This window comes from Garra rufa, chromosome 19 (assembly GCF_049309525.1).
Source record: "Garra rufa chromosome 19, GarRuf1.0, whole genome shotgun sequence".
In the NCBI taxonomy this organism is placed as follows: Eukaryota; Metazoa; Chordata; class Actinopteri; order Cypriniformes; family Cyprinidae; genus Garra; species Garra rufa.
In genome coordinates, this window is record NC_133379.1 from 30,135,347 (window position 1) to 30,154,861 (window position 19,515).

Below are 19,515 nucleotides of genomic sequence, written 5' to 3' on the forward strand. Positions count from 1 at the left end.
AATATAATTTGAGAGCTTGGCAGTCACTGAACATTTTCTTGTGAGGGCTGGTGAGCGAGAGAATCAGCTAAATATCTTTGAGGAAAGGCTAAATGGTGCACTTAGACTATTTTCACACTCAATATTTAGGCCTAAACCAAGCGGATTCATGTCTGCACAAAAGCTGTAATGTTAAACTTCCTTTAAAATGATAGTGAAGGAGAAATCTTCAAGTGTAGCCTCCTTTTCACTTTCATATTGAAGTGGATTTACATGTCCCAGACTTCCCCAGGCTTGTTTTAACCAAGCCAAGTCATAAAAATCAGGATTACCAATAGCTTTAGTGTTTATCCTTCTCTTTGTGTGCTTTACACAGCCTCATTTAACATGTGGTGATGCTTCGTTGAAATTAAATTAATTACCTAATGAAATTTACCATTCTTTTCCATGGACACCAGTTCTGTGTTTTCTGTGCTGGCTGAGAGATGGCTTTTGTTTTAGTGAGGTTTAGGCAGAGGATCATCGGACGGGATGGACCTGTTTTGTAATTGGTGGGAATTTTCGAGTAGTAAGTCAGGTAGTGTGTGAGTAAAACAAGTGCTGAATGAGCAGCATGTTGCGTAATTATGCTTGGATAATCTCCTTATACATAAATGCATATAGATTCATAGACTCTTAGTTTGTGGATTATTTAGTAAGTCATTCCATTAAATAAATTCTATTACATTTTAGTAATCACGTTTTAAAAGTGATGCCTAACAGTCTAGTAATGTAAAATTGAATAATTTGAATTGTCAGTAAACACTAATTCATGTGGTAATATGAAATTAAGTAAGTTGAATGGTCAGTAATCATTAATTCATGTTTTCATTTAATTTCATTATCATTTTTGTTGGATTAATGAGAATAATTACAAGGTGTACAGTTATTTTAGTTGTAGAACATTTACTAGTATGATTTCATCATTCTAATCTTTATTTTTGTTAACTCAAATCTTTGAATTATTTGAAAGACTGCAGTCATCTTCTTTAATGCTTGTATGCCCAGGTTATTATTATCATTGTCTAAAACTAAAACAATTTTCATTACTTACAATAAAATAAACATAAAGTTTTTTTTTTGCATATTTAATATTTTAAACTTTTTTCAGTAAGTTGCCAATGCAACATTTCTTATTTTTGTTTAGTATAAGTTAAAGTACCTAAATATATATTTATAAAATAATAATAAAAAACACTAAAACTTTAACTAAAATTAAAAAGAAAACAAAAAATGCGAAAAATAAAATATCAAATTTAAAATATTAACAAAAACTATAATAGCATTATCAATGTCTACACTAAGGCCTGATTTTACAGACCCAGGAGGCCAGGATTGGGCCATAAAATGTTATGGTAATTAGACATAGTAGGGTTTACATGATTCTATGCATACCAGTAATATATATATTTTTTTCAAAGGCATCTTGAAACTATTTTAAGACTATAGGCACATGAAACATGAAATATACCAAATATATATCATATCATATCATATCTTATTTAAGTTTAAATATAAATGCTTAGAAATAGATCTACAGTTGTGGTCAAATTTTACGAACACTTTGCAGTATATGCACAATGTTAATTATTTGACCAAAATAAGAGAAATCATACAAATTGCATGTTATTTTTATTTAGTAATGACCTGAATAAGATTTTTCACTAAAAAGACAATTAAAATACTAATTGAATTTATAAAAATTCCATACAGTGTTGTTTGCATACACTTGACACTTGACACTTAATACTGTGTTGTTACCTGAATGATCCACTGCTTTTTTTTATTTGGTGATTTGTTGCTCATGAGTGCCTTATTTATCATAAAACTGCACGCTGTTCTTCAGGAAAATCCTTCAGGCCCCACAAATTTGTTGGTTTTCCAACATCTTTTGAGTTTTTGAACCCTTTCCAGCAATGGCTGTATTAGGGGCTCATATGCAACTGTTACAGAAGGTTCAACCCCTCACTGATGCTTCAGAAGTTAACGCAATGCATTAAGAGCCAGGGGGTGAAAACTTTTTGAATTTGAACATCAGGGTAAATTTGACTTATTTTGTCTTCTGAGAAACATGTAAGTATCTTCTGTAGCTTTAGAAAGGCAATTCTAAATGAAAAATGTATGATACTTGGGCAGAATAAGAAAAATGTATGCTTCTTCATTCGGTTCAAAAGTTTTCACCCCCTGGCTCTTAATGCATTGTTTTTCCTTCTGAAGCATCAGTGAGTATTTGAGCCTTCTGTAATAGTTGCATATGAGTCTCTCAGTTGTCCTCAGTGTGTGAAAAGATGGATCTCAGAATCATACAGTCATTGTTGGAAAGGGATCAAATACACAAATGATGCTGGAAAACCAAAGTATTGGATTGAACCTGAAACAAACAAACAAGCTCTGGATCATTCAAGTAACAACACAGTATTAGGAATAAAGTGTATGTATTTTCTTTTTGTATTGTTTTCTCTTGTGGACTATATGTAAACATCTTTTATGTGAAATATCTTATTGAGGTCAGTACTAAAGTCTCTTTACATCTCCCATATATTATCCTGCCAACCATACTACTCTCATTTTCATTCTTTACCATGCAGCTGAAGGTGTGACCATTGATGTGAATGGCAGATGTATTATAGTCTCTTGCGCTGTTGAACGGAGCTGTGTGATCTCTGGTGCCAGTGGATTAAATGCTGTAATAAGCTCATAAAGGGAGTCGTGACGGGGTCAGGAGCGAGGTTAGACTGAAGAGGGAAAGCAAGAGCGTCTAATTGCTCTTGAAGTTTTAATGAGGACATGGGAGTCGAGTTACCCTCGAGCATCAAGGATGATGGAGCTCCTCAGTGGACGATGCCACGCTCATGATGAAATGTACTGTTAGAGCTCAGCCTCAGTATTCAGTTTGTTGTACTGGCAAATTACGTAATGTTACTTAAAGGGGTAGTTCATCCAAAAAAGATGAGATCCATCCTTTTCATCTCTGCATAGTTTTCCTTTTATGAGGTCTAGTGTTGCACTTCTATCATGATTTGAATGGGTGGAAGGTGGAAAGTTTTACCAATCTGTGGTGAAACTTTGTGTCACTGTGAGACAGTGTTTTATAAGTCATCCATTGTGTGCTGTGGTGATGTAGTCAATGTGTCAGTGGGTGAAATAATAAACCAGTTCATTGCTTCTAGCTGTTGAAACAAGCAATTATCAAGTCTGATCTAACAGACGTTTGAAGGGTAATATTGTGTCTTCTCTTGCACGTCATCACACATAGTCACATGATTTTTAATGGAACTTCTTTCTCTCTATCATTTCATTGCATTCTATTAATCTCATTAATGACACTGTTGACCAGTTGAAATCGACCCTGTGCTTGTTGCGATACAGTCTTTCTTTGTGTTTTGGCCTAGGGATCAAGGACTTCTTCTGTGTGCATTGTCGAGAGAAGAACCTGACCGTAGATTAACACACTGTAGGTCTTTTGTGCGTCTCCACTCCAGCTGAACTGTATCCAGTCCAACAGTAAACAAGGAAATATCAGTCTTTCCCCCAACCCAGCTGTCCGTTTCTATGCCAGTGCGGGCGGCCCTTCACGCGTGCTGACTAACTGTTGCATTGCTCCCGTGTCACAGGGACAAATTCTCTCTGACCGGTTTCAGAATTCATCACTGATTGGATACATGACAGTTACTAAGGCCTTTTAATTTATTTTATTTTTACAGAATGCAAAACACATTTTTACATTTCTGAATAAAATAAAATAAATATTTATATTTTATGAAATATAAAATATTATAATATTTATATAAAATATGTATTAAATGTTTTATTTATTTATTTTATTTATTGCTTTTCTAAATTAAATAAATAAATAAATAAATATTTTATTTTTATTTCAATTTATTTTTACAGAATGCCTAAAGATATTCTTACATTTCTGAATAAAATAACATAAAACAAATAAATATTTTCTTTTATTTTATTTTTACAGAATGCCTAATAAGATTATTGCTTTACTGAATAAAATAAATAAATAAATAAACATAGATTTTTTTTTAATAATTTTAATTTACTTTTACAGAATGCCCAATGAGATTCTTATATTTCTGAATAAAATAACATAAAACAAACAAATATTTTTATTTTATTTTATTTTAAATACAGAATGCTCAACAAGATTCTTACGTTTCTGAAGAAAATAAATATATATTTTTTGAATTAATTTTAAAGAATGGCCAATGAGATAATAATGTGTGTGTGTGTATATATATATATATATATATATATATATATATATATATATATATATATATGAATAAATAAATATTTTATTTTATTTTCACAGAATGCCCAACAAGATTCTTTACATTATTTTATTTTATTTTATTTTATTTTATTTTTTATTATTTTATTTTTTATTATTTTTTATTTATTTATTTTTTTACTGAATGCCCAACAAAAAATGTATGCGTTTCAGAATTTGTCACTGATTGGACACAAAGCTGCCAGTTATTAAGGCCTCCAACAAGATTCTTACATTTCTGAATAAAATAAATCATAAAAAAATACTTATTTTATTTTATATTAATACAAAACATAATAAATCAATTTCTATATATTTCTGAATAAAGTTAAATATAATTTTAACATGTATGTTTAATCCATGTTTTAGGTTCAAATAGTAAAGCCAATTAAACAGCCTTTATTGTCTTGCAGTATAAGATAAACGGTCTTATAAGATTTTAGGTGTTTGTTAAAGGAGGTTCTATGATCCAAAACACTGCAGAGCGGAGCTTTCAGAGCCAGTTATGCATATACCTAAAACTCATAATTATGTAATGTCAACCATAAATTCCTGTTCTTGGGAAGGGCCATTCTCAAAGGACATGGGCGGTGCTGGACAGAATCATATTTCAAACAGATAATAAACCTCCTGTCAGATCAGAGATTTTTAGGAGAATTCCATTTTTTGTTAACAATCAGGTTTGTGCGTTTGAATATAGTGATGAAAGAGTACTTAAATAGGTCTTTCTATGTAGTATTCTTAGATATAAACTCATTGATAATAGATGGGTGCGCAGTTTCTCACAGTCGTCTGATGACTGGCAACAGTGTTGCTTACGCCGCGTGTGTTAGGAAGCAGGTTCAGCCCCTGCTGTCTTCCCATGTGGAAGGGTTGTGATCAACACAGGGGACGCTCTGGACGCCCACTGCGGCGTTTCTCTGACACATGCGCTGAACCGTATAAGCTGCCAAGAGGCCTGGACCAACTCCAGCGTGTCCCCCTGTAGACTCTGAGTCAGATCCCAGCACACGGTGTACAGCTTGAAAACAATATTTCAGCCAGAAATGAATTTTCTGTCATCACTGACTCACCCTGATGCTTTTACAAAGTGGTATGACTTTCTTTCTTCAGAAACACAAAGAGGAAATTGTTTTATACTGTGCTTGTTGCTCTTTTTTGGTGTAGTTGCAATGAAGGGGAACTGAAGCTTTTTTGAGTCAATATTCAAATCTTGATTCAGATTCAAAAGAATGACGCTAAAATTAAACAATGTGAAATCATGACTTTGACTGAGATCTTGTGAAATGTCAGCTGCTGAACGATTGCTTTTAATGGAGGACAGAATACTGACAGAGAGGTTGTAACACCACACATAGGCCACACACATGCTACAATCTCACTTTATAATCACTCTGAGGCTGTGAGGCTTATTTCCATTTCATGAAAGCTTCATTTCCATCTTGCTCTTTTGTCCGTAAGCTACAATGAATCCAGCTGGCCTCACCATGTTGCACAAGAACTGTTTTCATTTTAATGGCCGTGTTCTCTGTCAGCGTGACCTTTTACTTATACACTTCCAAATAGAAGTAAGACTGTCTCTACATCCTCTCTTTGGTTGTGTTATTTCCTGTAATAGTTGAGTGTTTCAGTCAGGGCTGATACAGTAACACTTGTCTTGGTGTGAATCACTCTGTGTTACAGTTGGCTGTGATGGCCATTTGTTAAAAAAAGATTTTGCAATGCAAAGCAATTCTTATATTTTCTTATATATACTTTGTACTTCATGTATTCTTTTTTAGTAAGCATGTTAGCTACAGGTTTCAATGGTCAAAAAGTTGACGTCAAATGTTTACACCCCCTTTCAAAATTTGCAAAATGTTAACTATTTTGCCAGAATAAGAGGAATCATACAAAATGCATGTTATTGATTATATAAATCTGTTTAAATATAGTTCACAAGAGAAAATAATAGTTGAATGATAAAAATGACCCCATTCAAAAGTTTACATACACTTGATTCTTAATACGGTGTTGTTACTTGAATGATCCACAGCTGTGTTTTTTTGTTTGGTGATAGTTGTTCATGAGTCCCTTGTTTGTCCTGAACTGTTAAACTGCCTGCTGTTCTTCAGCCAAATCCTTTAGGTCCCACAAATTCTTTGGTTTTCCAGCATTTTTGTGTATTTGAACCCTTTCCAACAGTGACTGTATGATTTTGAGATCCATCTTTTCACACTGAGGACAACTGAGGGACTCATATGCAACTATCACAGAAGGTTCAAACGCTCACTGATGCTTCAGAAGGAAAAAAAACATGCGTTAAGAGCCAGGGGGTGAAAACTTGTGAACAGAATGGAGATGTGTACATTGTTCTTTTTTTGCCTAAATATCGTTTTTTTTTTTTTTTTCATTTAGTACTGCCCTTCAGAATATACTTACATGTCCCAGAAGACAAAATAAGTTACATTTTTACCCTGATCTTCAAATTCAAAAGTTTTCACCCCCTTTCTCTAATAGTTGCATATGAGTCCCTCAGTTGTCCTCAGTGTGAAAAGATGGATCTCAAAATCATACAGTCATTGTTGGAAAGGGTATAAATACACTAAAATGCTAAAAAAGGATTTTTTCTGAAGAATAGCAGACAGTTTAACTGTTCAGGACAAACAAGGGACTCATGAACAACTCTCACTAAAAAAAACACAGCTGTGTTTTTTCATTCAGGTAACAACACAGTATTAAGAATCAAGCGTATGTTAACTTTTGAATGGGGTCTTTTTTTATTCAATATGTAAACATCTTTTATGTGAAAAATCTTATTCAGGTCAGTACTAAATAAACAATAACATGCATTTTGTATGCTCCCTCTTATTTTGGTAAAATAATTAACATTTTGCAGATTCTGGCATGTAAACTTTTGACCTCAACTGTATGTATGTGTTTATCTTCATTCATTCATTCATTTGTTATTTTAAATGGTACTGGAAAGGTCATAGACAAGTTGTGGAATGTTTTACAGCTAAAGCGAAAGAATTGTTTTCATTTTCCTTACTGCTTTTATTTTAGTATATAGCAGAAGAATATAGTCAGCATAAAGTTTCCTTATGCCAGCAGAAGTGCCCAGATGGTACACAGCAGATGGCACTGGTGCTGTAATGCCTATTTATTTGTTTATGAATCGTCTGATACTCGGAGGACCGGTTCTCCTTTGGATTTAGCTGTTTTATTTGTGCTAGAGATGGAAGGACTCTCATGCCAGTGTGCCAGAGAGAGGGCACCTACCCGGTCCACTGATACGCTGCCATCTGCCACCAGTGTTTTGTGTCTGTGGTGAGCTGGTGCTGATTTAGACTGTGTCGGCCACACACAAACAGGCTTTAACATTTCTTAGCCGTGTGTTATGCCTGGCCTGATTCGAACCCCTTTCTGCATCTGTCTGAAAATGCAAACTGACAGTTTTTCTCTGTGGAAATGAGGCCGGGGTTCATTCATAATAGGTCTGCTGTGGCCACACTTTACCCTGAGCAGTTTATCTGTCTCTTTTACTTGCATACTAAAAAGTAAGATTGCGGCAGGACAAAGTATTACTGAAGATTTTAACAGTTTAATACATTTGTTGTGCTAATTTTGATACAATACCAGTCAAGTTTTTTTATGTTTTCTGCTTACCAAGCCTGCACTTATTTGATTCAAAGTACAGCAAAAAAAGTAAAAGTATGAAATATTTTTACTATTTAAAATAACTGTTTTCTATTTGAATATATTTCAAAATGTAATTTATTCCTGTGATTTCAATGCATCATTACTTCAGTCACAGGATCCTTCAGAAATCATTCTAATATTTCTATTTTTATCATGCCACACACATTCAAAACTTCATCTGTTTTTATCAAGATTTTAATACAAAGATCTTGTACTGAAATGTGGTGTTTGGCCAACCCTACTAACAAGTGCCACTGACTTCTGTTCTTTTTTTTTTTTTATCGATTCCATCTCTCACATTCTGCTTTATCTCTGAAGTGTTGCTTTATTGCTTTTTGAATGTGAAAAGAAATTTGATGCACCAAGACTGCATGCTTGCGGAAAACAATGAGGGTTGTTTAAATGTTTTGAGAAGGTTGCTTCCTGAGTTACTGTATTTGTGAGAGTGCAGCTGTAATGCTGGTGTTTGCTCTGCCCTGCTGTTTTGAGTCAATCCAATTGAGATTCCTTGGGCTTTACCAACCACTGGCCCATTACATAATCAGATCAGCATGTGGTCACATGGCTGAGCCGGTTTGTCTCTTTTCACTCAAATTTAGATTTGCGCACACTGTATATTTGAGAACTGCCTGACAGGGTCATGTAAGGTGTATTTGTTTGTCTAAGTCTTAAATTTGACCTAGAAACTGCTCACACAGTCACACAAAACGTGTAAACATTCATCTCTACAGCCTATTAGTGGCACAATAATGGTAAAAGCACCAATGCTGTAGCTGTAGACATGCAAATATTTTTGTATGATTTCACCCTAAATGTCAGTTTTTGAAGGGTCTGATGTTGGTCTGTCTGCTTGGGTTTTGTATGCTCAGGTGTCTTTATGTTTCTGGGTGCACCCTGATAAACCCTGTGCAGAGAGCTTAGCATCCCACAGTTATAATGCAAATAAGGATGGCTATTTCTCCTCGACACTCCAGACAAAGGGGTTTTCCGTCTGGGTGAATGTTTAATTCGTGTCTGTTTTGTGCATCGGTAGAAATCGGACAGGTTGTTCGATGAAAGGAAACAATCGACATTCCTATTCAACATTTGCTACATTGAGAACATCGAGAACATGACATCAGATCTGTTTACTGTGGAAAATCCAAAGCGATTAGACTTATCAGACCTGTCCTTGCGTCATTTCTGGTGTGTTTAAAAAAAGTCTATTTTATGAAGGTGTGGAGGAAAGTTTGCCAACGTATTTCGCAAACAACCTTATCAGTGTTTGAACGGAATGAGAAGGTGTGTCAGATATTTTATGTTTTTCTATCATAAATAATACTTAATATTTAATTAAAATTTAATTAAATATTTATTTTTGACAAGATATGTATAGAACACTGTAGAGGACAATATTTAGAATACTTAAACATCATAAACATCATAAATATATCAATGAAATGCATACAATATAATATTAAAATAATACATTCAATACTAAAATAGTATGTACAGTTGAAGTCAAAAGTTTACATACACCTTATTTTTTATTTAGTACTAACCAGATTAAGATATTTCACATAAAAGTTGTTTACATATAGTCCCCTGTTCAAAAATTTACATACACTTGATTCTTAATACTATGTTGTACCTAATTGATCCACAGCTGTGTTTTTTTGTTTAGTGATAGTTGTTCATGAGTCCCTTGTTTGTCCTGAGTTAAACTGCCTGCTCTTCTTCAGAAAAATCCTTCAGGTCCCACAGATTCTTTGGTTTTTCAGCATTTTATGTTGGTGTATTTGAACCCTTTCCAACAATGACTACATGATTTTGAGATCCATCTTTTTACACTGAGGACAACTGAGGGTGAAAACTTTTGAACAAAATGAAGATGTGTACATTTTCCTCATTTTGCCTAAATATCATATTTTTTTCATTTAGTACTGCCCTTCAGAAGATACTTAAATGTTTCCCCGAAGACAAAATAAGTTACGTTTTAGCTGATCTTCAAATTCAAAAAGTTTTCATCCCCCTGCCTCTTAACGCATTGTGATTCCTTCTGGAAAGCATCAGTGAGTGTTTGAACCTTCTGTAATAGTTGCATGAGTCCCTCAGTTGTCCTCAGTGTGAAGATGGATCTTATATTCATTTATACAATTATTATCAATCAAGTATTATATTACTTAAATAACATATACTTTACTGCCTTTGTTTAAATTGTTTAATAGTTTAAATTTTTATAACACATTATCTTGTGGATCCATCAGTTCACATTTACAACTCTACGTTTTTCTCCTCCAGCAGTCAGAATGGAACACAAAGCAGCGCAGCAAATGACTTTGAAACGTGCAGCGCTCATATTTATTCAATGGATAGCCTTTTGAAGTTTCATAGCAATTCTTGTCTTTCAGTCCCCACATTTAAGACCACCTGAAATCATAATTATGACTTTCTTAACCCATAATAACACTGCAGTCATCAATGAAAAATGAAGAGCTTTATTTCAAGAACCGACTTTTAAAAACAAACCTTACACAAAATATGTTTCTTTTTATTTTTTCCCCACCATGTTCAGGGCACAAGAAAAATATTAGGGAACTAAATTAATATCAGCAAATGAAGTATAATCATCTCTCATTGTCTCTGAGAGAATGCACGTCAGATGCTGAAAGCACTGTCAGTTTTTACTTTCACTTTAACATATTGCGCAGTTTTCACGTTGATTGTGTGATATCCATTGGCTCACCTCCACCGCAGACGTGTTGCTTCAGACAAGCACGTGCAGGCTGCGGTTTCTGTTTGCGTTAACAACATACTGTTTTGGCCGTGTTGTTTCGGTGATAAAAGCCTTTTGGCCCGAAAATTTTCGGTGGCTGAATATTCGGTGCATCCCTAAACTGTATGTTCATCAAAATATATATATATATTTTTTTATTATATTGCTAAATATATAAATTTTAATTATATAAATCTTAAATGTTTTAAGTTTTGCTGAATGACATTGTGCCTTTTTGGCCTTTTACAGCCATTAAAGTCAACTGTGTGGGGTCGTGTGGCATCTCATCCAAGCAGAATGATGCATCATGGATGCTTGAGGAGAAGTACTTGAGCAGCACGCTGTCTGTGGCCGATAAAGGTAAGGAGGCTAGTTTCCATTCATCTCATTCCGTTTCAGTTAAATCATTCCTAATATTTTTAGTCAAAATATCCTGTAAATGGCTTTTGATGGCTCCACTCTGCTATAAAAACCCTTGCTCACTTTGAAGGACTTCATTGTTTACTCAAAATCATATTACTTGTTCGGCTGTTTGTGTCTGAAGAGTTTCCTGTTCCGAGTACGTGTCTTTCTGGTTTCTTCCTGTCTGTCTCTGAACGTGTCAGGTGTCACATTACCCCTTAAGGAGGTTAGATTTGAGTTATCCCTATAAACAGGAAACCTTTTGTTTGTCTTCAAGCAGTTCACATGATAATGATAATTATGATCGGTTGGCATAAAAATAATGTTTATAGAGCATGTTTGCTGTTGTTTCTGATAAAACTGATGGTTGTAGTGTCCAGTTGTGACCCTGCACCACAAAACCACAAAATAAGGGTCAATTTTTTGAAATTGAGATTTGTACGTCATATGAAAGCTAAATAAATAAGCTTTCCATTGATGTTTCCATAGAACAATATTTGGCTAAGATACAACTATTTGAAAATCTGGAATCTGAGGGTGCTAAAAAATCTAAATACTGAGAAAATTGCCTTTAAAGTTGTTCAAATTAAGTTTTGATATATTTATGGTAGTAAATTGACAAAATACCTTCATCGAACATGATCTTTACATAATATCCTAATAATTTTTGGCATAAAAGAAAAGTGTATCATTTCAACCCATACAATGTATTTTTGGCTATTGCTAATGGTTTTGTGGTCCAGGGTCACAATGATCTTTTAGGAAAACAAGTGTAGGCTGTGTATTTAAGAGGATTCCATTGCCAGATAAAGCCCCAGATCTAGTTGGAGTCTCACTACCTGAGATATCAGTGCAATGAATTGCAAAAAATAAGTTGTGACAGCCGTAGGCTCTGTCAACACTCAACAACAAAAAATGAACGTTATCAAGTGTTCTGTCCACACACTTAACAGCAGCCATTGAGAAGTTACTTGATGTTTTGGACCAATTAGATTTTACAGTGGGTGTGGCTACCCAGCAGAACACCACAAAATGTACAGAAAACTTTTTCAGTTGCCTTCGTTCCGGAAATAATTTTCCCTCAGGGACTTTTTACAGCCGTCTTATAAGCCATAAACCAAACCAACCAGACGTAAGGTGAATCACAACATTACAAACCTTGATACGAAGCAAATAAAGTATTTGAAAATCAGCCAAAAGTTGCTAGACTCTTTTCTTAATGACTTTAATGAGGAAAAGAACTACAGTCATAAGAAGCTTTACTAATTACATAAATTAAAAAATGATGACAAAATATAAAACTATTGACTTAAAGATGTTGATTACATACTTCCGCTGTGCTTCATAAGAGCAGACAGGTTTTTTTGGCATGATTTGCTTGTCAAGATTCTGATTAGATAAGATAGAGTCATGGATAGTGTAGTTTTTCATGACCACAATGGCTTCAATAAAGGTATATGTGACCCTGGACCACAAAACCAGTCTTAAAGGTCCCATATTGTACACATTTCTGGAGGTTTATTTTAGTTGTTGATGTCCTTAAGAATATATATTTGCAGTATAAGTGCCAAAATCCATCTCAATATATTTATACAGCTCCTTTTTTAGGAGCTCTGTCAAAAACAGGTCGATTTTGGCCCATCTAATTAATATTCATGAGCCTCTCTTCTGATTGGCCTGTTGTTTTCTGAGTGACGCACAGCCAGGCCAATCACAGGTAACTATGGTCATGTATGCTGTAAGCGAGCTCAGAGCCATAGAGAGAGCCTAGCTTGCTGATACTCATCAGGATATTTCAGAATGATCATTAATGTTTTTTCTTTTTCAAACACCGAATGCAATAAGCTACATAACTGTTGCTTCAGTAAAGCCCCTTTCACAATGTGCGCTGATTCTGGAAAATTACGGGAACGAGCGCTGTGTCAACAAAAGCCAGAACCATAAAGGCAGTGTTGTAGTGATGATGCACGTTATCATGCAACTCTTCACAACGAAAAAATACGTGCAAAGTGGAATGAAGCGGCGATCGGGCAGAGCCAGCTCCTCACTATCAGCGCTGAAGCACAGTTTGTTCAGGTTAGTTTCAGTTTAGTGAAACGTATGCGTCGCATTACATCTCACATCCAAACGTCACATGTCTTTATGGGTTGTGTGTAAAGCACGCACAGATTCCGGAAAACAACTGTGAATGAACCAAATTAAACAACTCCGGAACAAATCATGGGACACATTATCCGTGTAATTACCGGAATCGCTGTGTGAAAGAGGCTGAAGTTGACTGCCACTGGTCTCTTATATTAACATTGTTCGGAAGCCTGTGCAATGATGTAGTTTCCTGACATCCATGGACTGAACAGCGTTTTCTCGACTTGTTTTCGTGTTGTTGTTGCTCAACAATGGAATGGATGCGTTGTTGTCTGGGTTTGACGAAAGGAGGGTGGGACAGTGGTTGGTGCTCGGGGTGGTGACTGAGTAGATCGAACGTCCCATCTTTACGGAAGTCACAGCGTCTCGTGAAAAGAAACAGCTACTTTAAGCAGGCTGTGTGCAGTTTACTGTGGATTGACTGCTTTGAAACTCATATGGTAGTTACATAGCCCCTAGACCTCAGTTATCATGAAAAAAGCCAGGAAATTTCGATTTTGACAATATGGGACCTTTAAGTAGCACAGGTATATTTGTGTGTCAAAATTATTAATTTTTCATTTATGCCAAAATCATTAGGATATTAAATGAAGATTATGTTCCATTAAGATATTTTTTTAATTTTCTACCCTAAATATATCAAAACGTCATTTTTGATTAGTAATATGCATTGCTAAGAACTTCATTTGGACAACTTGAAAGGTGATTTTCTCAATATTAATCTCAGATTCTAGATTTTCAAATAGTTTTATCTCCGCTAAATATTGTCCTTTCCTAACAAATCATACATCAATGGAAAGCTTATTCAGCTTTCAGATGATATATAAATCCTAATTTTAAAAAATTGACCCTTATGACTGGTTTTGTGATGCAGGGTCAAAGTATCTCTCATTGCAGTAGCAGCTGGCTAGTACAACCGAAATTAAGATTTACAAGAAAGTTTTATTGCACCATGCCTGTGAAAAGAATGTTAGGTGTTTTCAGATTGAGTTTTCTTCTCAGCTCTCTCTCTGTCTCTAACCTCTGTGTTCAGGTCACACAGAGTTATTATGTTCTGCCGTGAGGTGAAGTGTGAGCTCTTGGCATATGTGTCCCGGCAGGTCTTTTAGTTCTTGTTAGTTCACATGCCCAGGCTTGTCCTACGACCCCTTTCCAGGAGACCTTTTAGCATCCTGGCCGTCTGATTCAGCAGCAGGGACAGATGTACTGGGTGACAGTGCTCATCTAACCCCGCGGGCCAACAGAGGCGCTGAACGTCTCTTACGCTGGCTGCCAGGAACTAATGCTGTCTGCCCATTAAGGGTTCGTGTTCCACTCTTCATTGCTCAGCAACACTAAAAGACAGGGCGGTGGTGGTGGTGGTGGATTGCAATGCTTTTATTACTCTAAGAATTGAAAATTGGGTGTTGCACTGTTGGAAATGATATAGTTGGATGTGTTTCATAGTATTCCAACAAAGACATAAGAGAACTGACGCACTGGCAAGGTGCGGTTCTGGCAAAATTAAAGAGAAAGCACACTCAAAAGTGAATATTTCTAAAGCATTTACTTACTTTTTGCAGGTGTCCTCGTAATACAGTAGGACTGAAGTGAAAGCAAACAGCTGAGAAAGAAAACACGTGTAACAGTATATTGGCTCCGGGCAGCTCTTAAAGTGACAGCAGTGTAATATTCTTTCTGACTGTCATTCATGTTACTCAAACAACAAAAGAGAGAAAATCTCTCGCTGCTCTTGACTAAATCACCTTTGTACCTTTAATAAGAAGAAATAAAAATTTTATTTACACAGTGAAGAATATGCAGTGTTTTTATACATTTTGAGTACTTTATACAATGTACAGTATGTAGCATTTCTTATTTATTTGTTCTAATGTAGGTTTTTTTGTCCTATATTTTTTTTATTCTTATTTAATCACTGATTGTTGACTACTTGTCTTCAGCGAACTTGAGTTTTTTTGTTTGTTTTTTTGTTTAATTTAGGCTAGTATTAGTTTTTTTTAATCATATTGACTCCCAGTCAAAAGTTTTTGAACAGTAAGATTTTTAACGTTTTTTTTAAGAAGTCTCTTTTGCTCACCAAGCCTGCATTTATTTAATCTAAAGTACAGCAAAACATAAAATATTTTTACTATTTAATATAACAGTTTTCTATTTTAGTATATTTTAAAATGTAATTTATTCCTGTGATTTCATAAGATGCATTTTTAGCATCATTACTTCAGTTTTGAGTGTCACATGATCCTTCAGAAATCATTCTAATATGCTGATTTGCTGTTTAAGAACATTTTTTATTATTATTATCTTTACTTTGTTGATTAGAAAGATCCAAAGATCAGCATTTATCTGAAATAAAGCTTTTGTAACACTATACACGAAAGCTAAGATAAATGCTGTTTTTCTAAACTTTATATTCATCAAAGAAACCTGAAAAAAAATTCTACTCGGCTGTTTTCAACGTAATAATAATAATACTTGTTTTTTGAGCAGCAAATCAAAATATTAGAATGATGTCTGAAGGATCATGTGGCTGGAGTAATGATGCTAAAAATTCAGCTTTGAAATCACAAGAATAAATTAATAAATAAATGCAGGCTTGGTGAGCAGAAGAGTTTTTTTTTTTTAAAAAAACATTAAAAATCGTACTGTTCAAAAACTTTTGACCTGTACTGTATATTGTGATGCATATTGTTACCGTGAAATAAAATGACTTATATCATGATATAAGATTTTGGTCATATCCTCTCAAGGTCCAGTGTTATATCTGACTTCACTGACTTTGATTGTAAGGATAAAAACAGTCAAAACATTCTTCAGAATATATTCTTATGTGTTCTTCAGAAGAATTAAAGTAATAGGGATTCTGAATAACATTGTGTTTGCGTTATGCCTTCTTTGTCAGCACTCTATGAACGTGCACAAGCGGTAAAACATTTCCCTGTTTGTCCTCTTGCTGCTGACGACATGGAGATCTGTATCTCTGGATTTCTATTAACTCTTTGAAGGCACATACTGAACATGAAAAGGTTACGTCTTTTCACACCTGAGTGGTCAAACAAATGTTCCACTTGTCACAAACTTTCATGGCTGATATGGGAAACTAGATGTATGTGTCACAACCCATAAATTCATTCAAAACAGGTTTTGCTTCTCAGAATTACACAGCATTGTGCTTACAGCATCAAAACAGTGCTTGGTTTACATGCACCACAATAAACTAGTAACTATCAAAACACAACAGAGACTGTTTACTTGAGAATTGTATGTCAAATCCGAACGCTAAATGTAATTTTTGCCATTAAAAAAATTTAGTACAGTAAATGATGAATGTAAGCTGTTAGCTATTCTAGTGTTGCCTCATTCAACCCTGTATCCTTAAATAAAGCCTCTTTTTTGAGGACTTCCTTCCTTACAAACACTGTAAGTATAACTCGAACAGACAGTCGATATGTCTGCTCTGCTCTCCCATCATTTTCGCTAAGAGCCCATTTCCTGTCCTAAGGACTGCGACTTATAAACAAGAACAGATTTATGCAGTAATGATTGCTGGTGTTAACTTCTCCTCGCGGATTAGCTCAAGTACATTTTTTTAAATCAGACACCACCCTTCTGTGATTTTACTGCCAAATTTTAGTGTTTTGATAAACAAGCACGGGCAGCGCACGCTATAGCTCTTGCGAATTCACACGCAGGGTGCCAAATTACGACCTTTTTTAAAAAATAAAAAAAAAACGTCACAGGATATGTGCCCCACACATTTACAGTGCTTTACTCAAGTTATATATATACACTTTCAGATCTTTGAATAACCTCTGAGGTTGTGGAAATCCCCAGTTAGAAAGGACAGGAGAGGGCATTGTTACAGCTGTCAGGGTGCTTATCTACCCAGATAGGCCGTCCTGTTTGAGTCACTCTGACTTAACCAGACTTCCACTCCCACAATACATGGTTTTCTCATGATACTGAAGTACTTTAGGATGTTTGCTGTGCTAATGTGTAAATTACATTAAATATATGCACTTTTGTTTACAAAGTAATAGCATGATCAATCATTAATACATGATATAATACATTCTTTAATGTACAATTAACGGTTAGAAATGCCTCTAAACCATATAATAATTGCCAAGTATTTATAGAATTCTGTATATGTATATATGAAAGTTTACATACACCTTGCAGAGTGTGCAAAATGTTAAGTTGTTTGTTTGTCCTAAACAGTTAAACTGCCTGCTGTTCTTCAGAAAAATCCTTAGGTCCCACAAATTATTTGAGTTTTCAGCTTTTTTGTGGATTTGAACCCTGAGGACAACTGAGGTACTCATATGCAACTATTACAGAAGGTTCAAACGCTCACTGATGCTCCAGAAGGAGAAACAATGCATTAAGAGCCAGGGGGTGAAAACTTTTGAACAGAATATGTAGGCTACATTTTTCTTATTTTGCCTAAATATCATATTTTTTTTCATTTAGTACTGCCCTTAAAAAGCTACAGAAGATACTTACATGTTTCCCAAAAGACAAAATAAGTTAAATTTACCCTGATCTTTAAATTCCAAAAGTTTTCACCCCCGGCTTCTAATGCATTGTGTTTCTTTCTAAAGCATCAGTGAGAGTTTGAACCTTCTGTAATAGTTGCATATGAGTCTCTCAGTTGTCCTCAGTGTGTAAAGATGGATCTCAAAATAATTTTTTTTTCTTTTTCTTTGCCGTTGCAGGTACTCTGCCAGGTGGTGAGCACAGCTTTCCGTTTCAGTTTCTCATTCCAGGTAATTTTCTTTCATTTTACAATTAGCATTTCAAAAGCCGTTAAAGCACATTTTCATTTGGAGCAACTTAATGTTAGTCATTAAATGAGGACATTGTGTTGTGCACTGTAGATGGAGAGCACTCAGGTGTGAGGTTAAACTATGCTGAGTGCCTCTGATGCGTGATGAGAGGCTGGAAGAAGAGTTTAATTTTTACCTTGATCTAACAACAGCTCTATGTAGTCTTTTTATTATGGGCCCGCCCTGTTCTGTACAAACACATGTCCTATCATGAGCTATTAAAGGGAAGGTATGGCAGCAACATTCCTGACTGCTTAATTAGTGACCTGTTAGATGTGCCCCCTGCTGGCAGACTGTATGAACAGCTATTGAAGATTATAATCAAAGCATCAGATCAATCTAGGGACTTTCCAGCCTATTAATCAGGAATGCATTTTGACAAAAGGCATGCAAACGCAGAGAGATGAAGCTAGTTATTTTGGTGGTTTGCTATCATTTATTAATTTTTGAAAGCATCTGATGCTTCAGCTTGTGTTTTGCTTTTAAAACCAGTTCAGAATGACAGTGCTTAGAGTTGTATTGATTAATTTTATTGATTGTGAGCACTAATGTTGTTTTGTCATCATCCAATATTCTGGTCCTTGAACGATCTTGTTGTTTTGTCAAAGATGTGATTAATTTATAAGGTTGCTTGAATAGAAAAGCTTTGACAAATCAAAAATAACGTATTCTTTGTGTTTATTGTAGCATCTGTTCCAACCTCGTTCGAAGGCCCGTTCGGGAAGATTTTGTACAAAATTAGGGCTTTTATTGACACGCCACGTTTCTCAAAGGACTACAAGACCCAGCGACCTTTTTACCTTCTCAATGTGCTCAACCTCAATGAGTTGCCGGATATAGAGGTAAAACTCATACAATACATATTAAATTTAATTATACTTGCTTTCCGGTTTCTAATATCTACTCTTCTTTTCCCAGCAACCCAGCTGTGCTGTGACAACAAAAAAGTTTAACTACCTCCTGGTAAAAACGGGCACGCTCATGCTGAAGGCCTGCAGCGATCTAAGAGGATACATTCCTGGACAGGTTATCAAACTATCCACTGAGATCCATAACAAGTCTGGTAAAGACACCGGCTATGTGATGGCCAGCCTTATTCAGGTGAGAAGAACATAAAAAAAAGTGACTGTTGATGTTTATTTTCATAAAAATACAACATCTTACAATAGGTAAATAACATTTCAGATAATGCCACTCATTATAACTGTTTATGTCTGTGCAGAGAGTGTCATATAAAACAAAGCGGCCAATGTTTGATCTGCGGCCCATAGCAGAGGTCGAGGGTGCCGGGGTGAAGGCTGGCAAACATGCAGAGTGGAGAGAACAGATCATCGTCCCTCCTCTTCCTCAATCAGGCCTCACTGGCTGCAGCCTCATAGATATTGAGTATTTTATCCAGGTAT

The 19,515-nt window shown here is 35.2% G+C and overlaps 1 protein-coding gene across 1 annotated transcript in view; it reads left to right on the forward strand.

The window, feature by feature from the left end:
* arrdc1b (arrestin domain containing 1b) overlaps positions 1–19,515 on the forward strand; it is a 46,575-nt gene that overhangs the window by 18,132 nt on the left and 8,928 nt on the right. Inside the window, exons 2-6 of the mRNA XM_073824937.1 lie at positions 10,989–11,099; positions 18,002–18,052; positions 18,800–18,954; positions 19,031–19,213; positions 19,335–19,511. Coding sequence (XP_073681038.1) covers positions 10,989–11,099; positions 18,002–18,052; positions 18,800–18,954; positions 19,031–19,213; positions 19,335–19,511 — 677 coding nt within the window. The remainder of the gene's footprint in view (positions 1–10,988; positions 11,100–18,001; positions 18,053–18,799; positions 18,955–19,030; positions 19,214–19,334; positions 19,512–19,515) is intronic.